Raw genomic sequence first — 27,124 nt, forward strand, 5'->3', positions numbered from 1 at the left:
GGAACTTCTGAAAAATGGTCTTGTAATAAAGAGAGAGAGTGGAAGTTAAGCAGATCCCAGTAGTGGCCTGGGTGACAAATATAGTGGAAAAAACAGCCAGTCTGGGGTGGTGGGATGAGTGAATATTTGAATATTCATCAGCCCACAAAATGTGTAAGATACAGATATGTTCTGAAATGAGGAAAAAAATACGAACATTGAACTACGGACTTCACCCAAAAGAGATGGAAAAGAATGAAACTATCGTTCATTGTCCATCAACTTTTCATTTCAAACCATATTGTGAGTGTATATGAGAGAGATGTTTGTATCATGATTACCATAATCTTTTTGTTGCACTAGAAAGATACAATTCATTATCTTGAATGTATGTAGAGAAAATGCCAACTAGATGAGCAGTTTTCCTCATGGTGCATTGTAAAAATGATATTCAACTGTAAGTAAAGAATACCTGTGGCGGTTATCATTCCATCTCTGATTTAACCCTTCTCAGGCTAATGTCCAACATTTGTCATGGCTTAGCCTTATTCCCGTCCCAACAAGAAGGGTTTGTTCAGAGACTTGTATGCTTTTCTCCGGGGAATAGGTCTGTTTGTTGTTGTATTTTACTCTCCCAAGTGCTTAGTACAGTACTTTGCACACAGTAAGCACTCAATACGATTGAATGAAAAGCAGGATGTTAATTCTAGAATGCGATCCCAGAATTTACCTGGCTTCCTTCTCCTGGAAGAGCCTAAGTAGAGTGGTGCATGCAGCGGGCTGGAATTCCTAAAGGCCCAGGGTGGATAAATAGAATTAAATGTAGCATAACTGTGAGGGCGAAGGTTCCAACTGACTTCATTGGAAATAGTCTGTGGGGCCCATTAATGGCACAAACTGCAGCGTCCATGAGCTACTAACTGTAGGAGGAGACCAGGACCCACTGACCACCTGGGCTGTTGTTAAATCAGTCATTCCCAAAATGCCAGGGCTCCTCCTCAACAACTTCACACTTTGTGTTTGAGCTGTCCCTGGCCAGTAGACACACAACTCACTGTTGGGGTTGTACAAAGCCTCCTCAGGGCTCCGATATACATCTGATATATCAAAATATCTGGTATCCCATGTCTAAGCCTACTCTCTGAACATTGTTTTGCTTTCCAACTCCTTACTGTTCAACATACTTCACCTAATGGGGTGAATGTATCTTATATTCACTAAAATCTGTGGGCCAATTAATCCACACGTTTTGGTACAATACAGTATATTTCAACTGAGCCTCAGTGCTTTGGCGAGGTGAAAAGTAGGGGTGCTTTTTTAGACTTCAAAAGAACAGATAACAAGAATCCCCATCTTCTATGGGTTCCCTGGAACTACTACTAGGCAGATGATTTTTAAAATGGCAAATGGAAATTTTTTGCAGCTTTAAAAAAGAAACCCAAAAGATTAGTGTATAAATACTTCAGCTTTTTAAAGATCCTATTTATATTAAAACATTTGTATTTAGACCCTATGTAGGCTTGTTTTGACATGCTGTTGGCTAATATTGCATAAAACAAGTGGCAGGATTAAGGAAGGTCTGTCATCATCTAGTTAATAGGATAGTCATAGCCTGATAAAAAAGGGTTTGATACATTAAGAATTTTCCTGCTTTCCTGAAGTTAATACAGGAAGGTAAGGGGCTTTTTTGGTTTGTTGGGGTTTTTATTTTTGAAGACTTGTAACTGCACAATGGATAATGTTTGTCATTAAGATAATTAGAAGGGCAGCTGGCTGATGGGCTTCAGATTTAATGCCCATGAGATATTATGAATTGAGGTGGCTTTAAGAGGAGTACTGAGGTGCTTTATCATGAATTCAAGAAGATAGTAGCGCTCTTCAGTTTTTTCGTTCCAGTCCTGTCAGCACACCTGTACAGAAAAGGAACCTTGATTATCTAACCCGCTTAGAGCTATGAAGTTGTATTTCTGTCCAGTATTGGCTAGAAAAAGAGCCATAAAATTGTGTTGAAATTTGGGGGGAGGATGACAGGATCTGCTGTTCAATTATGTATCCATCCTTTTAAATAAATGTCTTGTGAGACTGAGTTCATCTGTAGCTTTCTGCCCTAATGTAAAATGTAAAGCAGAAGCACCCAACACTACCTGACATCACTTCGCCCATCGCCAAAGCACTCCCCGATCGCCATCTTCAAGCTATTTGCTGTCCAAAGGCTTTTACCCCACTGCTTTCAAACATGCTCATGTCTCCCCTATCCTAAAAAAACCCTCTCCCTTGACCCCACATCTGCCACCAGTTATCACCCCATCTCCCTCCTACCATTCAGTAAGTCAGTCGTATTTATTGAGTGCTTACTGTGCGCAGAGCATTGTACTAAGTGCTTGGGAGAGCACAATATAACACATTCACTGCCCACAACAAGCTTACAGTCCCCACCTGATGCCTCCAGTTCCTCTCCTCCAATTCTCTCCTTGACCCCCTCCAATCCAGCTTCTGTCCCCTTCACTTCACAGAAACTGCCCTCCCAAAGGTCACCAGTGATCTCCTTCTTGCCAAATCCAATGACCTCCACTCCATTCTAATCCTTCTCAACCTCTCACCTGCCTTAGACACCTTTGACCATCCCCTTCTCCTGGAAACATTATCCAACCTCAGCTTCACTGACACTGTCCTCTCCTGGTTCTCCTCCTGTCTCTCTGGTCACTCATTCTCAGTCTCTTTCACAGGCTCCTCCTCTGCCTCCCACCCCCTAACTGTGAAAGTCTCTCATGGTTCAGTTTTGGGTCCCCTTCTACTCTCCGTCGACATCCACTCCCTTGGAGAACTCATTCACTCGCATGGCTTCAAGTACCATCTCTAAGCCACTGATTCCCAAATCTACATCACCAGCCCTGATCTCTCTCCTCTGCAGTCTTGCATTTCCTCCTGCCTTCAGGGCATGTCTCCCTAGGATTGGAACCCAGAATCCCTGACTCCCAGGCCTGTATTCTTTCCACTAGGCCATGGTGCTTTTCGTGAGGCACAGAGAAGTTAAGTGACTCACCCAAGTCACACAGTAAGCAAACAGCAGTACCTTGTGAGAACGACGAGAGCTTGTCCCTTTCCTCAGTGGCCAATGTGGATATCATGGAGGAGCAGGGGGAGCCTTAAACTCTAACAGGACTGGGAATTGCCTCAGTTGTTAGCCCCATACTCGTAGTCTCCCAGCTTGTCTGCTGTCCTGGCTCTGGCCAGGACCCTCCCCCCACCACATTCCAGGCCACTCCCTGTGGGAAACTAAGGCTAGGGCAAGTGGGTCCATGCTTATCTTCTGCCAATAGCCTCTTGGGAACTAGGGAAGGCCCGGGGCAGGGGCGGAGGACAGGGGGAGGAAGAAGAGGGTGCTAGAAGGAACCTCTTCTCTTGGAAAGAAGTGGGGCGATCACTCCAGCCCATTCTCCCCTGGATCTCTGAGTGGATATGACATGTTTCATTTTGCTGAAATCTGATTCTGCATGTCTCGTGCCCCCCACTGGACCCCCCCCCCACTGGACCCCTTTGCTAGTTTCAGAGCCATTCACTGAGTTCTCCTTTCAAGTCCATATGAACTCTGGCTCTGTGTCCAAACCACAGAACTCGACAGCAGGAACTGTGGCGGGGTATCCTCAGTATTGAAAGATTGTAAAAACGAGTTTAAAAATACCCAGCCACGGTTCCTGCTGCCGAGTTCTGTGGTTTGGATAGAATTAGAGTAGCATCCCTTGTGGATTCCCCATTTCAGCACTGGGGCTTTCTTAAAAAATAGGTTCTGCAGCTCTCTGCAACTCGGTGTAGATTTGAAGTGACTTTTCATGTCAAAGCACCACGGTCCTAAACCATCTGGCCCTTGTGGTCTTCCAAGGCAGTGTGCCTAAAGCAGGGTAAATGCTAGTATGTCCTGATACAGGCTGGTCATATCTGGTGAACAGTATAATAGAACCTCAGTTTCACCAGATAACCTAGTTGAGGGGTTTACTGGCAGGTTGCTGTTTATGTGGCAATGGAAACCAACATATATTCTGATGTATAGAGTTAAAAAAATATTGACTAGCCTGCAAGGAAATCAGGCAGGGGGACTGGAAAGAAATATAATCCACTCTGCCTTTTTCTCTGGCCTAGATGTTTGGTTTCCATGGGGAATCTGTGGCTGAGTTTGCTGTGCAGACAAAGGCTGATCTTCCCCAAGCCTGTTTGTGCAATGGATTGTGACATTAAAGAACAGCCATGGAAGCAGGTGGCCTAGTGGAAAGAGCATGGGCCTTGGAGTCAGAGGATGTGGGATCTAATCCCAGCTCCGCCACTTGCCTGTTGTATGACCTTGGGCAAGTCACTTAACTTCTCTGGGGCTCAGATTCCTCACCTGTGAAATGGGGACTGAATACCTGGTCTCCCTGTTACTTAGACCATGAGTCTCATGTAGGACGGGGATGATATCTGACCTGATTATCTCAAATCTGGCCCAGAGTATAGTACAGGGCTTGGCACGTAGGTGAGAGAGCTCCCTTTGAGCTCTCCCTTTGGGAGAGTGGATGTGGGGATGGAAGGGAGGTTTGGGGGAGCTCATGCATGTTTATTTTGTAAACAGAGTAGTTGTAAAGGTCATCAGAGGCAAGGGTGGGGGGAGGTGGAGATTGGAAATAATTGGTGGAGGCAATTGGTGGAGCCTCTTGGGCTTGAGAGGCCGAGGAAGAAGTAGTGTTTCTGAGCAGAAGGAAAAGCAGTGTTGTAGCAAAGGAGGGTGAACTTGGTGGCCCAAGCCAGCAGAGTGCCTGGTTGTGTGCCAACAGCTCTATGCGACATGAGTCCAGGAGCAGTGGAAGCAAAATGTGGAGGTGATCCAGGGCTGGGGGTGCAAGAACAACAGATGGAGAGGGGGATGAGTTGAATGGGTTGGAGAGGATGGTGTTAAGGGTATGAATTTGTGCATCTTGAGAGGGAAGATTGAGTGTGGAGTCCAAGTGGGGTATAGGTGGAGGCTTCCTGGAGGTTCGAGGTCTCCATCAGAATACCTTTCTATTTAACGTGTCTACCAACTCTGCTGTATTGTACTCACCCAAGCGGTTAGCACAGAGCTCTGCACATAGTAAGCTCTCAGTAAATGCCATGGATTGTTGTTTTACTATTAAGTTGTAAACCCACAAAATAACAAAGTATATACAGTATATAGTACCGTAAGACAGGCAGGGACTGGGAAACATAGCAGCATCACTCTTTGTCAGCCGGTATGCGCACAACCGTTCCTTCCTATACCAATAGTAAATATAGCCATAGTGAGAAGCAACATGGCCTAATGGATAGAGCACAGACCTGGGAGTCAGAAGGACTTGGGTTCTAATCTTAGCTCTGCCACTTATCTGCTTTGTAACCTTGGGCAAGTCACTTAACTCCTCTTTATAATGGGGATTAAGACTGTGAGTCCTATGTGGGACATGGCCTGTGTCCAACCTGTTTAGCTTGTATCTACTCCAGCACTTAGTACAGTGCCTGGCACATAGTAAGTGCTTTAAAAATATTGGAAAAAAACATAATCAAATCTCCTTGTGACAACTTGGGGTCAAGTTGTACCAGAACAAACTTTCTTTGTGGAAAGTGTGTTCCCTAATTCCTAATGTTAGTGTTCTATCAGGAAAGAAGTGTTGCAACCAAACCTGGTGTATACAAATCTAAGCCTCTATTACTTTTTCAGAGGAATAATTTTACAAAGATACCCCACAGTGTCTCTGGGTTATGTTCCATAAAAATGTAGTAATTATATGAATGGTTCCATCCTGGGGTATATTTGCCCAAAGAATTATATGTCAGAATCCATTCCAGAACCCCTGGAAAAAAGTCATATGAAATTTCTTTATGTGCTATATACGCTAATGACAAACAGTCAAACCGTCAGTAAACATCGAGAGGGAAGATTGAGTGTGGAGTCCAAGTGGGGTATAGGTGGAGACAGTCAAACCGTCAGTAAACATCGCTATTGTTGAATCTTTAGTAAAGTAATTCAAAGTAAAACATCCCAATATTAAGTGAATAAGGCATTGTAATATAATTATGAGTCTTTGCAGGAGGTGGCAAAAGTAGAAGTTTGTTCTGCTGACTTGTGGGTTTTCAATGTTAGTGAAAAATTTGTCCAGCTTTTCTTCATAAAACATCTGCAAGGCTCTACAAGACCCTCTGTGCACCTGTGAACTCCTCTCTTTAGGGTCATCAGCATCATTCTTATTTCTTGAAAATTGATGCAAGACTCATTAAACCTGAGAAGATTTTAGCTAGTGGTGGAGAAACTAATTCATCTGTTCAGGCAGCTTGCAACAATGCATTGGGCTGGCAAACTTGGTTCAATTGATTAGTCTTATTTATTGGGTAATCAGTGTGTGCAGTGCACCATACTAAGCGCTTGGGTGAGTACAGTGTAACAGGCACATTCCCTGCCCACAACTAGCTTATTGTCTAGAGAGATCCTTTTGACATCTCTGTCAGATGAATCCTTGTCCAATTAACACATCGACATCTGCATTATCCTTTTCTGAATTAAGTTGCTTCTCTAGTTCAACAACTTCTTTGATTAACTGCTCCAGGTTCTCTTCAAAGTCTTAAAAATCTGATCCAAACTCTAAACAGAGCTCCCATTCATTTTTGTTTGCTTAATGAAAACTTTACTTGTAGCACTCAACTGGAAATCTGGATCTGGTCAGATGTACCAAGCAATGCAGGTTGTATCCTGGAGTGTTTGTAACCTGGGGAACATCTGTAGTTTCATCCTGTCTGAGATGATGGGCGGGGGGGGGGAAATCATTGCTGTAAAAGCATATTGGCCTTTACAATACTTTGAATTGATTGGCTGCTCTACCATTAAATGTATTTGTTTCTGTAGAATGGACAAATTCAATCTCTGCAAAATTTGATCAATAGAAAAACTTATAAACAATGCAGGTCTTGTTGGCCAACTATTTCACTCCTGCATGTAATTCTCTTTGGGAGTTATAGTCTTAGAGCTCACTTTAATATATCATACATTAATATGTTTCATGATTTGATGCCATTAGGATGTGGTCCACCTTGAGGTTTAAATGTTTGCTCCCAGTATGTGCTTCAGTGACTCCTTCTCTGCCACAATTCCCTAAAACTTGTCAGCTCCCTTTCTTCCCATGTCAGGATTCTCTTGGTTTACCAGCATTGAGTTCTGTAAAACTTTAGATTTGATTTTCCTCGAAAACAAGTAAGTTGTTCTTGTGCATCCATCTGATGAAGTGTTAATTTTGAGGGGGCTGGAGGGCTTGGAAAATCTAAAAGGGACATCATGTAGTCAAAAACAATCGGTTTTAAAAAAGTAAAAACACATTCCTTGTTTAACTAAAAGAAAAGAAAAGAACTGAAAGATAATTGAAAATATTTTATTGTATGCTCCCAGACACCTAGCACAGTTCTTTGCTCGCCATAGCATTCAATAAATAAATACTGATGAAGATTTACTTTTTGCACCTTGCAGCTACTCCCTGTCTCCCTTTCATCTCTAGAAAGATGGATTGATGGATTTTTTTTTCCTTAGGTTATGGTCTAGTTGGCAGATAGTGCCCAGATATCCTCTCTTTTGATACCCCAAATGTACGTAATAGGTCTTCGCAAAATGGGTAAGGATGAAGAACTTTGTAAATCCCTAAAACTCCTTCCAATTTTGTTAACTTGGCTCTCCTCACTTTTGTAGAAGAGGAACTCCTGTTTGAGCCCAAAACCAATGTGGCAAGGAATGTGTCTGTTTACTGTTTTAGCATACTCTCCCAAGCGCTTAGTACAGTGCTCTGCACATTGTAAGCACTTAATAAATGCATTTGACTGACAGGTTTCAGTTTTATCCAAGGGGATACCACAGCAGATTTTATCTACTTCAGGTTAGCTCCAATATTAATGCAGTGCCTGGAGTGGGGACTGGGAGGACTTAATGCCATTAGAGTTGGGGATAGTTGGATTTTAAGTTTATCGACAAGCTCTGTGTGGAGACCTGGCCTGGTCCAATTCCAAATAAGGTATCCAGTCATCCATTTTCTGACACGTCCTGCCCGGCAAAACTGGGTTTGGATGAGCATCGCCTCAGTGTTGTTGAGCTGACTATGCTCCAGGACCTATTGGTGTTCATGGCTTGCCAGACGATGTGGCGTATAGCTCGTAGACGATACTGGATGAGACCATTCAAGAAAGTTTGGCACGACTTCAGGCTTGTAGATCTTTAATTTGGAATGGAGTATTCAGTCTAGTCTCTTCCAAGACATGTTGGCCTCTTGTTTTTCTTTCTTTATTTAGCCTCAAATCATTTGATTGCATGTTGCCTAGGTATTGGATTTGCCGGCAGCATTAAGGCGTCGGCTTTAAGGCACTGAATAATTTTCCCCCGCCGATCTTATCTCACAGATCATCTACTTCAACCTAATCTGCACACTCTACTCCTCTGACACTGACCTTCTCTCTGTACCTCAATTCCAACTATCACACCACGAACATCCTCCCTCTGGGGTGAAACTCCCTCTCCTCCGCAGATCACCACTCGACCGACACCCTCCCCACCTTCAAAACGCTCCTAAAAGCACATCTCCTCCAAGGGGTCTTCCCTGACTAAGCCCTTATTTCCCCTGTCCACTGTCCCTTCTGGATTGCCTATACACTTGTATCGGTACCTTTTAAGCACTTGATATTCACCCCACCCTCAGCCCCACAGCACTTATGAACATATCCTTATATTCAGACATTAAAATGAATTACAGAGAGGGAGAATGGCAGTCTTCTCCTTTAGACTGTAATATCCTTGTGGATAAGGATATAATTAGTGTAATTCCCACATAATTAGTGTAATGTTCTGCATGCAGTACAATTCAATAAATACCATTGATTGCTCAGTTAGCTCTGAGTAGCCAATGATAGCAGAGTTGTCCTTCATTTCAAAGGTGTCGCTGCCAGGTGTAAGACTGCATCCATGAAGTTAATGATATATGGCTCTGAATACGTGTGTGTGTCTGTGTGTCTGTCTGTCTTTTGGGTTTCAAGATGGCACTACTGATGTTGAAATTTTTACTGTGTTTGGGAGTGGGATTGGAAGGATCACTATGCCTTCAGCATTGTGTGCATGTAAAAATTGCCCCTTTCAGTGCTGTATCATTTAGTATTCACAGTGCCTGGTGCTATTTTCACTTCTCCCTCTTAGTGTCACAATCACCCCCAAAGCTTCTGCTCTAAGACAGTAACCCCATTTCTGTGCAGATGCCTCCACCCTCATTACAGACAAAGAGAAATCCTCTGGTGAAGGCAACAACTTTCAATGATCTGAATTCCCACCATTGATAACGAGGCCCGTGTAGCATAAAGAAGCTCCTAATATGTGAAGGCATATTTAGTCTGCTTTTGAGTGAGAGCCATAAAAATGATAAGCACTTGAATCGATAGGATTCCTGATGAAATCTACAAGCGAGGAAGGGACGTAATGCTTAGATGCTCCACAAGCATTTACTTAAACATATAAAACACTGATGAAATGCTCCAGGGCTACAGAGAGTCTGCATTTACAGATGAGGAATCTGAGACACAGAGAGGTGAAGTGACGTGCCCAAGGTCACGTAGCACACAAGTGACACAGCTGGAATTAGATCCTGGGTCCTCCAACTTGCAGGCCTGTACTCTTTCCACTAGGCCTTGCTGAAGGTGACCAACCTGGCCCTTTCCCAGTGGGTGAAGGAGTGCTGTGTGGAATCATTCAGTGGTGTTTGAGTCCTTACTGTGTGCCAAGATGTGATCAGCAAAGATCCAATCCTGTTTGGCCACAGGTGAGGATGTGACAAGGGACCTAGAAGCTGGAAGCAAAATTTACCTCGTCTAACTGGAAAAACTCTCCCAACTCAACAGGTTGTTTGCATCATTGAATGTCTTTGATTCTGTCATCCAGGAGCTCTGGTTTGCTGACAACTATGCTCAGGAGGACCTCTTATCCCCTCCCCCCCCGCCAATCCACCCACCCACCCATAGCGTGGCCTAGTGGATAGATCATGGGCCTAGGAATCAGAAGGACCTGGGTTCTAATCCTGGATCTGCCACTTGTCAGCTGTGTGACCTTGGGCAAGCCATTTAACTTTTCTGGGCCTCAATTACCTCATCTTTAAAATTGGGATTAGTGCTGTGAGCCCCATGTGGGACATGGGCTGTGTCCAACCTGATGATCTTGTATCTCACGTAGTGCTTAGAACAGTGCTTGACACGTAGTGCTTAACAAATACCATTTTTAAAAAATACCATAATACTCAACTAATGGTGGTTTCTGGGTCCCTTTAGCCCTTCTATCCTTGACGTGATATTTAATGTCAGGAACTCCCTGACTCTTCATTCGGGGATGTCCTCACCACCTTCTACTTGGCCTCAAGGCAACTGAATTATGAAGTTGTCCTTCATTTTTTAAAATGATGCTCCTGATCATGAGACCCTATCTGTGTTCATGGGTGTCGCTGAAAGGTTTAAATCCACTTGATGATCCAGACCACAGCATGTGTATGTATTGCTTTAGCAACTGCAGAGTAGTGGTTGATGCCAGCCTGGCCTGTGAGTCTCAGCTCAGAAGAGGCAGGGGAAAGGAAAGCCAGATTCTGAGCAAGGTCGGTGGCCCATGGCTTTTACAGCCAAGTGGGTTGTGGTCCCTGACAAGCTCAGGGGCCGTGGAATTGCCACACATCTCCCTTGCTGTGGTCATATGTGTCTGGCTGCTAGGCCTGTGTGTCGCAATAACATAAGGGGACAAATGTACATGCCTGAAACAATGTGAGTGTGTGACACTCTACATCCTTTCCTTCTTCATTTAATTTGGTTGGGCCCTACCCAAAGGTAAAAGTGGATCCAGTACTTGGCTTGGATCAAAATGGGTCTTGCCATTGTATTGTGTGCAGAGTGGCAGCAAAAATGAAAGCTCATTGCTGGTAGTGGAATAGAGTTTGGGTGGATGAATCATACTCTCATATAATCCAGAAACATTGTTTTGGACATTTTATTTTTACTCCTTCTTAGTTCGAATCCCACCCTTCACCAGCACAAGAGGAAAGTTACAACCCTGACCGTGAGCATTTCAATGGTATCCATTTTTCCCTGCCTGACTTCCAATGGGGAGCCCGAGTAGCCAAGAAGTGAGCAGAAGGAAAGAAAAGGGAGAGAAGTAAAAGGTCTAGATGACCAAGATTTGAGGTATTTATTACCTGTCCTCCCGGGCCATTCTGGCTTCTGCTTGTCCAATCTCTTCCCCTCCCCTCCTCCTCTGTACCTTATTTGGTCAGCACAGGGGTGAGGGACACTTACTTTCACTTTCCTGGCTGGGGAAGTCTAGAGGTTTTGCTTGCAGGGTGTGCCACGGGGATGTCTAGTGGTTTTGGTTTTGGCATCCCATCCGCGCTTCTGAGTCTCACCTTGCTAGCTCAGGAAGTCACAGATAGCATTTTGACCTTGAGATGGCAGGTGCCCAGGTTAACCTCGACACACATTGTGACACCTTTAAAAAAAAATCCCTGTGATTGGCTCAGTCAGTGAGGGGATAAGTCCACCTTTGTCCATCCATTACCTCAAAATGGATGCAGTCAGGTTTAGCTCTGAATTCACAAACACAAAACCCCTTTTTTCCGAAGTCTGAATTGACCATTTTTGAGCTGCCTCTGTACTGCATGCCAAGACAGATTTCCAGATGGCCTAATTTTGTCCTTCTTACCATTCATCCTTCCTTGATGTACAGTCAGCCATTGGCAACACTTAAAATGGAAAATCACATCTAGTTTGCTGTTTAGAAACACAAAAAATTGGTTTTCAACTCCTCCCCCGGTTTGGCTGCTAACAGTAAAATGTCAGAGGTAGTGAGATCCGGAAATGCTCAGGTTGCAAGGACAGAGGGTATTTTTCATAAGCTTGCATTCAGTCCTGGCGGTTGAGTTGTATTTTCTGCCTTACTGTGCCCATCGTGAAAGGTCACTTCTATTTGTTCACGTACTGTGGTACTTTTTGGGATATTTTTTATGGCTCCCAGAGAGGGATTTAAATTAGCAGTCAACATCTTAACTCTGACTCTTCAGCCAAACCCAAGATGGGGGACTTGGAGAAGGACCATCATCATTTGAGCTGCACCTGGTTAGGGTGGTGAGGGGGAGACTTGGAGGGAGTCGGAAGAGACTTTCCATAGGATCACTGGGCCAGAGAGGATATCTAGTCCAAGAAGCAGGGTCTTAAACCACCCCGGGAAGAGAACCCTTTTTTTCTTCAACATGGATGAGGGAGGAATTTCCTTTACGAAGATGTTGAAGAGAAAGGCAGATAGCTAAGTTCATTTTTCAGAAGGTCAGAGGAGGAGCAGTGTTGCCTAGTGGATAGGGCCTGGCTCCTTGTCTTCCCTCCCAAACCTTGTCCTCTCCCTGACTTTCCCATCTCAGTTGACGGCACTACCATCCTTCCCGTCTCACAAGCCCGGAACCTTGGTGTCATCCTCGACTCCACTCTCTCATTCACCCCTCACATCCAAGCCGTCACCAAAACCTGCTGGTCTCAGCTCCGCAACATTGCCAAGATCCGCCCTTTCCTCTCCATCCATACTGCTACCCTGCTCATTCAAGCTCTCATCCTATCCTGTCTGGACTACTGCATCAGCCTTCTCTCTGATCTCCCATCCTCGTGTCTCTTTCCACTTCAATCCATACTTCATGCTGCTGCCCGGATTATCTTTGTCCAGAAATGCTCTGGGCATATTACTCCCCTCCTCAAAAATCTCCAGTGGCTACCAATCAATCTGCGCATCAGGCAGAAACTCCTCACCCTGGGCTTCAAGGCTCTCCATCACCTCACCCCCTCCTACCTCACCTCCCTTCTCTCCTTCTACAGCCCAGCCCGCACCCTCCGCTCTTCCGCCGCTAATCTCCTCACCGTACCTCGTTCTCACCTGTCCCGCCATCAACCCCCGGCCCACGTCATCCCCCGGGCCTGGAATGCCCTCCCCCTGCCCATCCGCCAAGCTAGCTCTCTTCCTCCTTTCAAGGCCCTGCTGAGAGCTCACCTCCTCCAGGAGGCCTTCCCAGACTGAGTCCCTTCCTTCCTCTCCCCCTCGTCCCCCTCTCCATCCCCCCATCTTACCTCCTTCCCTTCCCCACAGCACCTGTATATATGTATATATGTTTGTACATATTTATTACTCTATTTATTTATTTTACTTGTACATATCTATTCTATTTATTTTGTTTTGTTGGTATGTTTGGTTTTGTTCTCTGTCTCCCCCTTTTAGACTGTGAGCCCACTGTTGGGTAGGGACTGTCTCTATGTGTTGCCAATTTGTATTTCCCAAGTGCTTAGTACAGTGCTCTGCACATAGTAAGCGCTCAATAAATATGATTGATGATGATGATGATGGCTCTGGGAGTCAGAAGGACCTGTTTTCTAGTCCTGATGCTGCCACTTTGCCATCTGACCTTGGGCAAGTTATTTGACGTCTCTTCTCTTGGCCTGTTTTGTCAATCTGTAAAATGGGGATTTAAAAAATTGTGAACCCCACATGGGACACGGACTGTGTCCACCTTGATTGTCTTCTGTCTACCCCAGCGCTTAATAGATTCCATCAAAAAAAGAGCAGGATTGAATGCTGAGTAATGATTTATCACCCGTAAAGCTTCCCAAGTTTTCATCCAGCACTGTTCCTCCAGACCACTGCGGAGTCCCAGTAGATAGCTTGCCTAAACAGTGGCAGTCAAACAATCCCCTATAGCAGAGACTTGACTGGATAAAGGTCAGAAGACTCCCAGGGGTTCACAGTCTTGCATCATTCAAAGTGACTCTCCAAGCTGGGTGGAAAAGTAGAGAGCAGGACAGGGTGTTTGGTGTATTGAATTCTCAACCTCCCATAGATTCCATGACATGCGACACTGTGTTTCAACTATTCTGCCTTTGGTGGCTGGAGCAGTGGTAGAAAACAGGAAAGTAGTGAGCCAAGCCACTGCAGTTTGGCCTCCTAACGATACAGTGCTTGGGGGCCAGGACTGAAGGATTCTGTTTCTATTGTTTTCTGAAAGTGTAGTCCTGATATATTTTCTAGGTTCTCTAAAGGCAGCCAGCCTTATGACTGCAACACATGTACATGCTCAATTCTCTACTCCAAACTGAGCTGGTCTGTGGCCAAGGCAATGGTCAAAACATCTTCTCTGGCAGTTCAAAGCAGATCTTTTTTGCTAGGAGGGAAGAGACACTCCTACTGAAAGGGGACATAGGAAGGAAGGAATGAGGGAAAAATAGAAAAGTGATGGGAGAGGAAGTAGACTTTGCAAAAACTAACTCTTACTGCCCAATATGTAGTAATCAGATTAAAATAATCTACCATGCTTTCCCTTGATGTAGTTGACTTTTTGTGCTCATGCTATAAATCTCACCAAGCAACCATAAGTGATAACTCCAGAGTGAGCTATTCTCTTTACTGACACAATCTGATTTGCTCTCGGACCCGCCAGTGGTGGGTTCACAGTGATTGGGGAAAAATATTTAGGTGAGTACCACCTCTGTTATATTGTTCTCTCCCAAGCGCTTAGTACAGTGTTCTGCACATAGTAAGCACTCAACAAATATGATTGAGCATTCCAAGCAGCATGGCCTAGTGAATAGAGCACAGGCCTGGGAGTCAGGTGGTCATGAGTTCTAATCCCGGCTCTGACACATCTGTTGTGTGACCTTGGACAAGTCACTTCTCTGTGTCTCAGTTCCCTCATTTGTAAAATGTGGATTAAGACTGTGAGCCCTGTTTGGAACAGGGACTGTAGCCAACCCGATTATCTTGTATCTACCAGCACTTAGAATGGTGCCTGGTGCATAGTAAGCACTTAACAATTACCATCATTATTATTATTATTCCCCTCCTGAGGAAGGAGGGTGCCAGAACAAAGGAGGAGCAGCTACCTGACTAAACCAGATGCCGTTTCCCTGGAAGCAAGGCAACAAGGAGGGATGATCCCGAGTCATACAACTAACACTTGGGCCTAACCTTGCAGTTTGGTGCCTAGGAGGGCAACTGTCTCTGTCTCTCAATTCCTCGATTGACCCTTTGGGAGAATGAACTCTGGGTTGAGTGATCATGGTCTGACTTAGAAATGGCATTGCCAGTGGTCTTATGAACGGGTCGTATTCAGGCTGGTTGTCTTGGAGAGGGATTTTTTGTTGGGTTTTAATTTTGTGTCTCACCCCCTGGGATTGTGGGAGATGGGATGACTGAGCCACTAGTGTATATCCCTGTGTTCTGTAGTTCGTATTCTTTCTAGACTGTAAATTCATTACGGGCAGGGAACGTTTTTGCTAATTCTCTTGTATTCTCCCAAGCGCTTAGTCCAATACTCTGCACATAGTAAATGCTCAATAAATACCACTGATTAATTCCATTAGGAAAACCCAACAGTACAAGCCTTTTCAGGACTCTGCCCCTGTGAGTCAGAGGAACCAAGGGTGAGAGGTGCTGTCAACCCCCAAATGTATCTGAGTCTCCATTCCCCTCAACTCTTGCATAGTCCCCTTTGTTGTGACTAAGTGAAAACTCTTATGGAGTGAAGTCACCATCATACTGTCCCTCGCAACATTCTTTAGTGCTACCGTTGAAGGCGAAACGCAGGGCTGGACGGACCATTGCTTTGACCCGGTTCCACATTGCTCATGGTCTTATGTTTTTCCTCAGCTAGCCTGACCAACGTGCCGAACGTAGATCGTTTGGACACGTGCTGATGCGTTCTGCTGTGAGGAGGCTAAAATGGGGGTTCACTTTTGGCTACAACTGAACTTAACTCCTCTCCCTTTTGTTTCTCTTTCTCCAGCTCCATTTAGCAGCCCTGGCATCGTTGAAGGGAGACATAGTGGAGCTGACGAAGCGGCTGCAGCAGACAGAGCGGGAACGAGACCTGCTGGAAAAGAAACTGGCCAAAGCCCAGGTGGGTGATGCTGGAAAAAGTCTTTAATATAAAATTTAAAGACAAAGCACCAAAGAGAGCTCCAGAGCATAAAAGGATTGTTGTAAGAACATGAGAGGGAATTTTACAACAGAGTTCAGTGTTTTTGGATGACACAATTTTAAAAATTGTGCTGGCTTAACTGGAAGCCACCATACATCTCCACAGGTTTCCCCACAGGAAAACACTCACAAATACATCAAGCATAAGGTTAAAGCTGCAAAGACTGACCATTTCAAGGGGACAAGGACAGGATAATGAGAGAATTTTGCTCTGTCAAGTCCATTCTGAGTCAGTACTTGTGATCAAAGACCAAGCGCTTAGTACAGTGCTCTGCACACAGTAAGCACTCAATAAATACGATTGATGATGATGATGTCGTGCAAGTTAAGTCTGGAGGCCTGGCTGATGCCAGATTCTGGTGAACAAGACCATACTACAACAGCACTAATTGACACACTTGTTTGCTGTCTTCCTGTAAATAGCCTTGAAATTTTCTACCCTCTCTACTCTAGGGATTTCCTCTCAGCTTCCATTTGAGGCGCAGGGTGACCTGGTGTAAAGAAATATCTGTCTGGGAGGGAGCAAACTCTTATGTAAATTTATCCTCCATAGCCTTGGTAAAGGTTTACTAGCTAATTAAACATTGCAGCTTGCAACCATAAAAAAATGCAAAATATAAGTCTGCTATTGTGTTAATCAGGAATCATCAAAACAGATCTTTCCTCCATAGAGTCATAATTAACAGTGACACTTGAGCTGATAGAATAAAAGGAAGCTCTTGGAAAACAGGCCTGTTTCTAAGTGGGGCCACCTTGCATTAGTAACACAACTCAATCCAAAGATAAGTTTTTAAGAAGCAGTATGTGTGAAGCCTAGATCAGGAAAATGCTGCAGTTCAGTTGGCTGGATGCATTGATGTGTACTTAGGATGAAAAAAAGTGATCTTTTTTTTACTCTTGGGGGAGATGACGAGGGAGAAGAATTAAGTCCTATTTCAAATCACTCTCCATCTCTCCACAGCCTCTCCAAGGGACAATATAGTTGCTTTTTCTTTGAAAAAAAATGACATCAAAAATGATATGTTTTTTCAATGGTTTTATGTGCTCTTTTACTTTCCCCATCCCTGACTGGTTTGGTACAATAAACAAGTGAAGAAGCAGCATGGCCTAGTGGAAAGAGTACGGGCCTGGAGAGTTGGGGGTTGGGGGTGGGGAGGTTAGAGAGAGAGGCCAGGGGATTGAAGGGTAGGAGGGAGTATCTGGTTCCCACCCAATCCATTAAGTTGAAGTAGGAGTGTGATCAGTACAAATGTCCCACTGCAAAGTCAATTCCTGCTGTTTGTCATGCTCTCTGCCCTTTCTTTCACTCAGCAATGCTACTTGTCCTCTCTCGCCCATTGTCCTCACCAACTATTCCAGACCTTTAATTCCCTGCTGAAACCCCCTAATAATAATAATAATAATGATAGCATTTATTAAGCGCTTACTATATGCAAAGCACTGTTCTAAGCGCTGGGGAGGTTACAAGATGATTGGGTTGTCCCACAGGGGGCTCACAGTCTTCATCCCCATTTTACAGATGAGGTTAACTGAGGCCCAGAGAATAATGCCTCCACTTCCCCTTTCCTCTTGCCCCAAAGACCTTGCTAACTAGTTTTTTGACAAAATTGAAATAATCAGGCATGAACTCCTCCCCTCCCCACCCCCGAATAACCACTGGTACTTTCCGTGTCCACCCTCTTTTCTTTCTCAGCTGTCTCTCCAGAGATCTCCCATAGGTTTTCAAAATCAGCTCTTCTTCCTGGGTCAGTGATCCCATACTTTCTCTCCTAAAAACACTTGTGGCCAGTCTTCCTTTCTGTCCACTATCTTCAACCCTCACTCTTTGGCTCCTTACTTTCTCCCCTAACCTAAACAAAAAAATAAAATATACTCTGGACTCCACTACACCATCCAGATATTCCTCATCCCTCTCTTTCTTTTCACTTCCAGACTTCTTGAATGAGTTGTGTAACCCCAATACATCCACCTCCTCTTCTCGAACTGTTTTCTTGATCCTCTAGAACCTGGTTTCTGCTTCCTTCCCTCCACTGAGACTGCTCTCTCCAGGAGCACCAATAATCTCCTTTTTCCAAAACCAAATGGACTGTTAACATAACTCTTCACCACCTCTCAACTGCTCACCGTGGACCACTCCCTTCTGCTGGAAACACTAACCTTGGATTTTCTGGCCCAATTCTGTCCTGGTTCTCTGACCAAACCTTCTCAATCTCAGTTGGTGGCACTTCCTCTGTCTCCCACTCCTTAACTCTAGATGTCCCTCAAGGCTCTGTTCTGGGGTCCTTCTCTTCTCAGTTGACACTTACTCCCTTGGGGAGCTTATCCACTTTCATGGCCCTACCACCTCCATGTGAGTGACTCCAAAATCTTCCTTATTAGCCCCGGCCAGTCTCCTTCTCTGTAATTTTACATTTCCTGTAAGAAAATTTATGAAAGCAGCATGGCCTAGTAGATAGAGCTCGGGCCTGGGAGTCAGAAGGTCATGGCTTCCAATCCCGGCTCCACCACTTGTCTGCTCTTTGACCTAGGGCAGTCACTTTGCTTCTTTGTGCCTCAGTTCCCTCATCTGTAAAGTGGGGATTAAGACTGTGAGCATGAGCCCCATGTTTGACAGAGACTACGTTCAACCTGATTTTCTTGTACCAACCCCAGCTCTTAGAACAGTGCCTGGCACATAGTCAGCACTTAACAAATACTATTATTATTATTATTATTATTATCATTATTATTTCCTCCTGGTTCAGTCTTCATGGATGTCCCTCCAGCATCTCAAGCTCAGTATGTTCAAAACTAAACTAAATCTTTTGGGTTATTCCTCCACAACATTTCCAGGATCCACCCTTTCCTTTCCATCCAGACAACCACTACGCACTTGTTCCATCCCAGCTTGACTACTGCATTCGCCTCCTTGCTGATCTCCCAGTCTGCTCTACTTTCTTCCCTCTCCAGCCCACACTTTACACTGCTGTCCAGGCCATTTTTCTAAAAAATTGTCTTGTGCATGTCTTCCCATTCCTCAAAAGCCTCCAATCGTTGCCCATTCTTCTCTGCATCAAGCAGAAACTTTGGACAGTTGGTTTTAAAAGGTCCTCAATCAGCTCTCCCCCTCGTACTTATCACTCTTCTCCCATAACACCCTATTCAGGCTCTTCATTCCTCTCAAACTAACCTACTTCGCACTGTGCCTCGTATTCATCTCTCCTGCAGCCAACCTCTTGCTCGCGCCTCTCCCTCCCTGCCTGAAACTCCTTCCCCGCCCCCCCAGCCAATATCCAACAGACCACAGTTCCCCCCATACCAGATTGTAAATTTCTTGAGGGCTGGAGCAATGTCTACTAGCTCTGTTGTAATAATAGTAGTATTTGTTAAGCGCTTACTATGTACCAGGCACTGTTCTAAGTGCTGGGGGAGATACAAGGTAATCAGGTTGTCCCACGTAGAGCTCACAGCCTTAATCCCCATTTTACAGATGAGGTAACTGAGGCACAGAGAAGTTAAGTGACTTGCCCGAAGTCACACAGCTGACAAGTGGCAGAGCCAGGATTAGAACCCATGATCTCTTACTCCCAAGCCCATGCTCTTTCCACCGAGCCACGCTGCTTCTTGCACTCTCCCAAGCATCGAGTACAGTGCTCTGCATAGAGGAAGTGCTCAATAAATACCATTGATGGTTGCAAGTGAGGTCATTCTGTTTATGCCATGCAGCCTCAGCACAGTCCCATCATCCGGATACATCAGTGGAGTATTTGCTAGCATGTGACCCCAGTGTTGAGTTTTCAGGTGCTTGGTCCAGCCCATTGCTCTCCTAGATTTTACCTTTCTCCCTTTCCTGAGAAGCAATGTGGCTTAGTGGAAAGAGCATGTGCTTGGGAGTCATAGATCGTGGGTTTTAATCCTGGATCCGCCTTTTGTCAGCTGTATGACTTTAGGCAGGTCACTTAACTTCTCTGTGCCTCAGTTTCCTCATCTGTAAAATGGGGATTAAGACTGTGAGCCTCACTTGGGACAACCTGATAACCTTGTATCTCCCCCAGCGCTTGGAACAGTGCTTGACACGTAGTAAGTGCTTAAAAAATACCATCATTATTATTATTATTTCTTCCCTGATTTCCTCAGCTAGGGCTAGCCTTCTCTGAGAAGCTCCACATTGGACCTGCCCTCCATGGACAGGTGCCCTGGCAAAATCTGATGCCTAAAAATAATAATAGTAATTTTGGTATTTAAGTGCTTATTATGTGGCGTACACTTCCATAAAAGATAATCCTGTTGGACCCAGTCCCTGTCCCACATGGGACTCACAGGCTAAGGAGGTAAAACAGATATTGAACCTCCATTTTACAGATTAGGAAACTGAGGCCCAGAGAAGTTAAGGTCACCCAGCAGGCAAGTGGCAAAGCCAGTCCTCTGAATCGTAGGCCCATGGTCAGTGCCCAGCATTTAGTATAGTGCCTGGCACATAGTAAGCGCTTTACAAATGCCATTATTATTTTTATTATTATTAGTTACATCAACAGTGTTCTATGGCTTTGAATAGCACCATCCCACCACCAGAACACAGGAAGGTCTGTTGACTAGTCCTAGAGAGGATAGAGGTCATTAACAAGCTAAATATTAAATTTAAGTGTTGGAATGCTGTCCATCTGGCATCTGACATTGTCAGTCGTATTTATTGAGCACACAGTATGTGTGATAAAACAGAATTAGCAGACACGGTCCCTGCCCATAACAAGCTTACAGTCTAGAGGGATAGACAGACATTAATAAATAGGGATTTAAATAGATTCATTCATTCGTATTTGAGCGCTTACTGTGTGCAAAGCACTATACTAAGTGCTTGGTAGAGTACAATATAACAGATGCGTTTGCACCAGTGCCAAATACTAGCATGACATTAATTTACTAAGCACAGATTTTTTTTTTTTGCTTGTGGGAAATTCATTGATGAGTTGTTGTTCTTTGGCCTTTTTATGGGTTCTTACTGTGTTTATTTGGGTAATGTTTCATTAGGACAATGATAATATGAAAGTGAAGCCATTGGGGAAAGGTTTGCTGTATGTCATAAACCCCAACCTCCCAGAAGTTTTCCTTTTAAAACTACAGTTCTAGTTGCAGGAGAAATTCAGGTTCCTGAATTGTATTGGCCTCTGCATCCTCAGTGCCCACACAGGGCCATAAACACAGGCTTCACTGCATTAAAGCAGCAGTCTGAAATTTAAAGCTGAGCTGGGACCATCCTGGTTCCAATTACTGAGCAGTTGGCATGTAGAATACTACCATAGAACATTCCCCAGGTTCCCTTGCTGAGATTCAGTATGGAAATTCTTCTTCAAAATGCAGAGGTTGAAAGGTGCTGTCGTTTGAGGTGGTGGCCTCTCTGAATATATCACTAAGTGACTGCATGCCCAAAGGGGGCCCCCTACTGACTGGGGAAGAGCCGGGGCAATAAATAAAGCCCACATCTCCAGTCCATGGACCTGGGTGGGGATTGGGGGGGATGGGGAGGGGCTGTTCATTCATTCATTCAATCGTATTTATTGAGCGCTTACTGTGTGCAGAGCACTGTACTAAGCGCTTGGGAAGTACAAGTTGGCAACATATAGAAGCGGTCCCTACCCAACAGCGGGCTCACAGTCTAGAAGGGGGAGACAGACAACAAAACATATTAACAAAACAAAATAAATAGAATAGTAAATATGTACAAGTAAAATAGAGTAACAAATCTGCACAAACACATATACAGGTGCTGTGGGGAGGAGAAGGAGGTGTAGGGTAGGAGGAGGGGGAGAGGAAGGAGGGGGCTCAGTCTGGGAAGGCCTCCTGGAGGAGGTGAGCTCTCAGTAGGGCAAACTCTAGACACCAAAGAACCTAAGAGTACTGTTGCAAATGCCCAGACTGTAGAACTCTGGCAGGAGCAGCATAGCATAGTGGAAGTCGACCTGGGAGTCAGAGGTCAATCAATCAATCAATCGTATTTATTGAGCGCTTACTATGTGCAGAGCACTGTACTAAGCGCTTGGGAAGTACAAATTGGCATCACATAGAGACAGTCCCTACCCAACAGTGGGCTCACAGTCTAAAAGGGGGAGACAGAGAACAGAACCAAACATACCAACAAAATAAAATAAGTAGGATAGAAATGTACAAGAAAAATAAATAAATAAATAAATAGAGTAATAAATATGTACAACCATATATACATATATGCAGGTGCTGTGGGGAAGGGAAGGAGGTAAGACGGGGGGGATGGAGAGGGGGACGAGGGGGAGAGGAAAGAAGGGGCTCAGTCTGGGAAGGCCTCCTGGAGGAGGTGAGCTCTCAGCAGGGCCTTGAAGGGAGGAAGAGAGCTAGCTTGGCGGATGGGCAGAGGGAGGGCATTCCAGGCCCGGGGGATGACGTGGGCCGGGGGTCGATGGCGGGACAGGCGAGAGCGAGGTACAGTGAGGAGATTAGTGGTGGAGGAGCGGAGGGTGCGGGCTGGGCAGTAGAAGGAGAGAAGGGAGGTGAGGTAGGAGGGGGCGAGGTGATGGACAGCCTTGAAGCCCAGGGTGAGGAGTTTCTGCCTGATGCGCAGATTGATCGGTAGCCATTGGAGGTTTTTGAGGAGGGGAGTAATATGTCCAGAGCGTTTCTGGACAAAGATAATCCGGGCAGCAGCATGAAGTATGGATTGAAGTGGAGAGAGACACGAGGATGGGAGATCAGAGAGAAGGCTAGTGCAGTAGTCCAGACGGGATAGGATGAGAGCTTGAATTAGCAGGGTAGCAGTTTGGATGGAGAGGAAAGGGCGGATCTTGGCATAGGTCATGGGTTCTAATCCCAGCTCTGCCACTTGTCTGCTGTGTAACCTTGGGCAAGCCACTTCAGTTCTCTGGGCCTCAGTTACCTCATCTGTAAAATGGGGATTGAGACTGTGAGCCCCACGTGGGACAGGGACTGGGTCCAACCCCTTTTGCTTGTATCCACCCCAGTGCATAGTACAGTGCCTGGCACACAGTAAGCACTTAGCAAATACCGTAATTATTATTGTTATTAAAGAGGTTGGGGAGAGGCAACGTCTCTCGTTCACCACTGCTATGGGGACTTTAAATATATCTTTTCCCTTCATGTGCCCAGTAGAAGCTGCCTGGGCCTCAGCCTGAAGTGAGAGCTAGTGTTTCTCAATGTGGCTTGAGCTTGTGGGAATAAATGACTTTAGAGGCTCCTGCGGAATTTGCTTTGTTTGATGATGACTGATGCAGGTGATGACTTGTTCTCTCCTGAATTATTGTTCCTATGGGAATTAATATATTTTGCCCCATGCCCCTTTGGGAAGGCCCCTGGGGATTTCTGCCTGAAGTACTGAAGTTCAGAATTTGGCCTTGAGCTGACTCTAGAAAGTGTTACATAGGAGGTGTGAAGTGTTTAAGTTGGTGGTGTATTACTGGTTGATTTGGGCAGTTTAGTCATACGCAATGCTTTCTCACTTATTCACACGTCCAGGGCTAGGGCTTTGACTTTCTTAGATTTTTTCCATTACCATCTTTGTCTCACTTCATGCTTGCCTTCCTTTTTGTTTTCCCAGCATTCCCATTTCAACCATGGAAATTAGCTCTCAAACACCTCCCCAGCCCCTCCTTGAAAGCTTTTGAAATGAAACTGGGTTGTTCTCCAAGAGTTTGGTGAACTTGGAATCTGCATAATGTACCCAAATGACCAGCCCTCACAACTGGTAACCCCCTAGGGCTATCTGACCACTTTTTAATTTGAGTGTTTTTATGCTTTATTATTTTTGTCTTAAAAATTTGTGGAAGAGTTGTGGAATGAAACCAATGATTTGGCTTTGCCACTCCTAATAATGATAATTGCAGCATTTGTCGGGCTTCTTTTCTCCCCCACTCCCCTCCAAAAAAAAACCCTGCTTCAAACAAGAAAGCTCTGCCCCTGATCAAGTTGGGAGGATTAAAGCCCAAGTCTTTGTTGAGAATCTTTTTGTCCTTCAGTTCTGTGTTCTTGCTCCGTTTCCTTTTCCTCTGACTAGATGATCAACTCTGTTAGTACTTATTCCTAATAAGGCAGGTTCTAGTCCCAGCTCTGCCAGTAGCCTGCTTTGTGGCCTTGGACAAGTCACTTAACCTCTCTGTTCCATAGTTCCCTCATTTGTGAAATGGGGAGGAAGTACCTTAGATTGTGAACCTTGTGTGTAAAAGAAATTGTCTGATCTGATTATCTCATTTCTACCCCAGTGTTTGGCTCATAGTAAGTGATTAAGTACCATTATTATGAATTATTTATCACTTTTTCCATAGTGCTTTCACATCAGTTTTCGTTTTATCCTCACATGTTCCCTGTGAGATGGGGATAATATACACATGCCTCTCCCAGAATGATTAAGTGGTTTGCCTAAGGTTACCAAGCAAGCCAGTGATAAGAGCTGGGAAGAAAATATCCATCTCTTGACTCCAATCCCTCTGTTCTTTCCACTAGACCCATTACTTGTACTCTGTATTTCCAAGTCAGAACCTTTCTAGTCTGAGCGGATTCTCCTAACTGAAAGGGAGCAGGCAAAGAGCTGAGACTCAAACTCCCATGCTGTTGTGAGTGTCACACAGTTCTTGGAGCTCCTTTGTCTTGTGCTTATTGTGGAGAATGGCAGAACAAGTGAGGCAGACCCGTGCCCTGCTGTCTTGGAGCTCATAAACTAAAATGGACTCCATCAGAATTAATGGATTGATATCTCTAGCATTTATACCCATTGATCAATCGAGGGCTTTCTGTGTGCAGAGCAGTGTACAAAGCACGTGGGAGAGTACAATACAATAGAGTTGGTTGATATGTTCCCCGCCCAGAGAGAGCTTACAGTCTAGCATGGGAGATGGATATTAAAAGAAATTAAAGATGTGTACACATAAGTGCTGTGGGGCTGAGGGTGGAGTGAGAATGTCAACTGCTTAAAGGGTACAAATCCAAGTGCAAGGGTGATGCAGAAGGGAGAGGGAGTAGGGAAACTCCTCAAACTTAACATGTTGAAAACAGAACTCCTCATCTTCCCATCCAAACTTTGCCCCCTCCCCAGATTTTGCTTCCACTGTAGACAGCACTGTGCGGGGTAATGAAATTGGTAATGAACTTGACCTCCCTTCCTTCCGTATCTCTGCATTTCAGTCCATAGTTCACCCTGCTGCCCAGATTGTTTTCCTACAAAACCATGGAGTCCATGTTTCCCCACTCCTCGAGAACCTCCAGTGGTTGACCTTCCACCTCTGCATCAAACAGAAACTCCTTACTACTGGCTTAAAAGTTCTCAATCACCTCACTTCCCCCACCTTCCCTCACCGATTTCCTACAGCAACCCAGCGTGCTCACTTCACTCCTCTATCGTTAATCTACTCACTGTACCTCCATCTCGTCTATCTCGCCATGGACCCTTTGCCCACGTCCTCCCTGTGGCCTGCGTGGAACTCCCTCCCTCTTCATATCTGACAGACTGCCACTCTCCTGACCCATCCTCAGGACTTTTTTATGCACCCGCATGTGTGCACACACACACATACACCCACCCCCATTCAAATGTTTATATTGTCTACTTTATTTGTCAACATTTATATGTTGTCTCCCCAAGGAAGTGTAAATTCCTTATGGGCAGGGAAATTGAAACTTCTTTGTTTTGTATTTTGCAAGTATTTAATATAATACATTGCACCAAATGGGCACTCAATAAGTACTGCTAATAATAATCATAATCATGATATTTGTTAAGCACTTACTATGTGCCAGGCACCGTATTAAGTACTGGGGAAGATACAAGCAAAACGGGTTAGACACAGCCCCTGCCTCACATAGGGCTCAGTCTTAACCCCCATTTTACAGATGAGGTAACTGAGGCACAGAGAAGTTAAGTGACTTTCCCAAGGTCACACAGCAGACAAGTGGCAGAGCTGGGACTAGAACCCAGGTCCTTCTGACTCCCAGGCCCGTGCTGTGTCCACTGGGCCATGCTGCTTCCCATGGCCTAGTACTGCTACTACTACTACTACTAATAATAATAATAATGATGGCATTTATTAAGCGCGTACTATGTGCAAAGCACTGTTCTAAGCGCTGGGGAGGTTACAAGGTGATCAGATTGTCCCACGGGGGGCTCACAGTTTTAATCCCCATTTTACAGATGAGGGAACTGAGGCACAGAGAAGTTAAGTGACTTGCCCAAAGTCACACAGCTGACAGTTGGCCGAGCCGGGATTTGAACCCGTGACCTCTGGCTCCAAAGCCCGGGCTCTTTCCACTGAGCCACACTGCTTCTCACACTAGTACTGCATCTGTAAAAACATTAGTACATAAATGATTTTTCACCAATCTAAGTATTCGGGGCAGTGGAATGTTGGTGAAGAGGGGAGCTTTCAAGATTTAAGAGGTGCAGCATGGCCTAGTGGAAAGATCAAAGGCCTGAGAATCAGAGGAACTAGGTTCTAATTCCAGCTTTATTACTTACCTTGACTGCCGTGAGGCCTTGGACAAATGCCGTGAGGCCTTGGACAAATGACTTAATTTCTCTGGGCCTCAATTTCCTTATCTGTAAAATATGAATTAATGAATTGTTCTCCATCCCCCTTAGACTGCTTGACACAGAGTAACTAATAATAGTGGTATTTGTCAAGCATTATGTACCAGGCATTATATTAAGCACTGGGGTGGCTACAAGCAAATCGGGTTGGACAGAGTCCCTATCCCTGTTTTATAGATGAGGTAACTGAGGCTCAGAGAAATGAAGTGACTTCTCCATGGTCACACTGCAGACAAGTGGTGGGGGGCCAGGATTAGAACTCAGGATCTTCTGACTCCCAGGCCCATGCCCTATCCACTAGGCCAGCCACACTGCTTCTCAATAAGCACTTAACAAATAGCACTATTATTATTTTTGTTATCATTATTATCATTATCTCCTTGAATTCTGAGGAGGAAAGAGCTTGATGGGGCAAAAGGAGAAGGTGTTCCAAGTGATGAGCACACTGTTGAGAGTAAAATGAATTGGGGTGGGGGCTGAAAATGCAGTGAGGAATGTTCAGGGAGGTTGGATCATGCAAGGGGTGACCCCTTTACTTACCCCCACACCCACCCAGCTGCACAAGTTTA

General features: G+C 44.9%; 1 protein-coding gene across 3 annotated transcripts in view; it reads left to right on the plus strand.

The window, feature by feature from the left end:
* The window catches only part of MCC (MCC regulator of WNT signaling pathway), a 359,158-nt gene that overhangs the window by 235,313 nt on the left and 96,721 nt on the right, over positions 1 to 27,124 (plus strand). For all 3 annotated transcript variants that reach the window (XM_038769406.1, XM_038769407.1, XM_038769408.1), the window contains one exon: positions 15,822 to 15,935. In XM_038769406.1, coding sequence (XP_038625334.1) covers positions 15,822 to 15,935 — 114 coding nt within the window. The remainder of the gene's footprint in view (positions 1 to 15,821; positions 15,936 to 27,124) is intronic.

The sequence above is a fragment of the Tachyglossus aculeatus genome, chromosome X4 (assembly GCF_015852505.1).
Source record: "Tachyglossus aculeatus isolate mTacAcu1 chromosome X4, mTacAcu1.pri, whole genome shotgun sequence".
NCBI classification, from domain to species: Eukaryota; Metazoa; Chordata; class Mammalia; order Monotremata; family Tachyglossidae; genus Tachyglossus; species Tachyglossus aculeatus.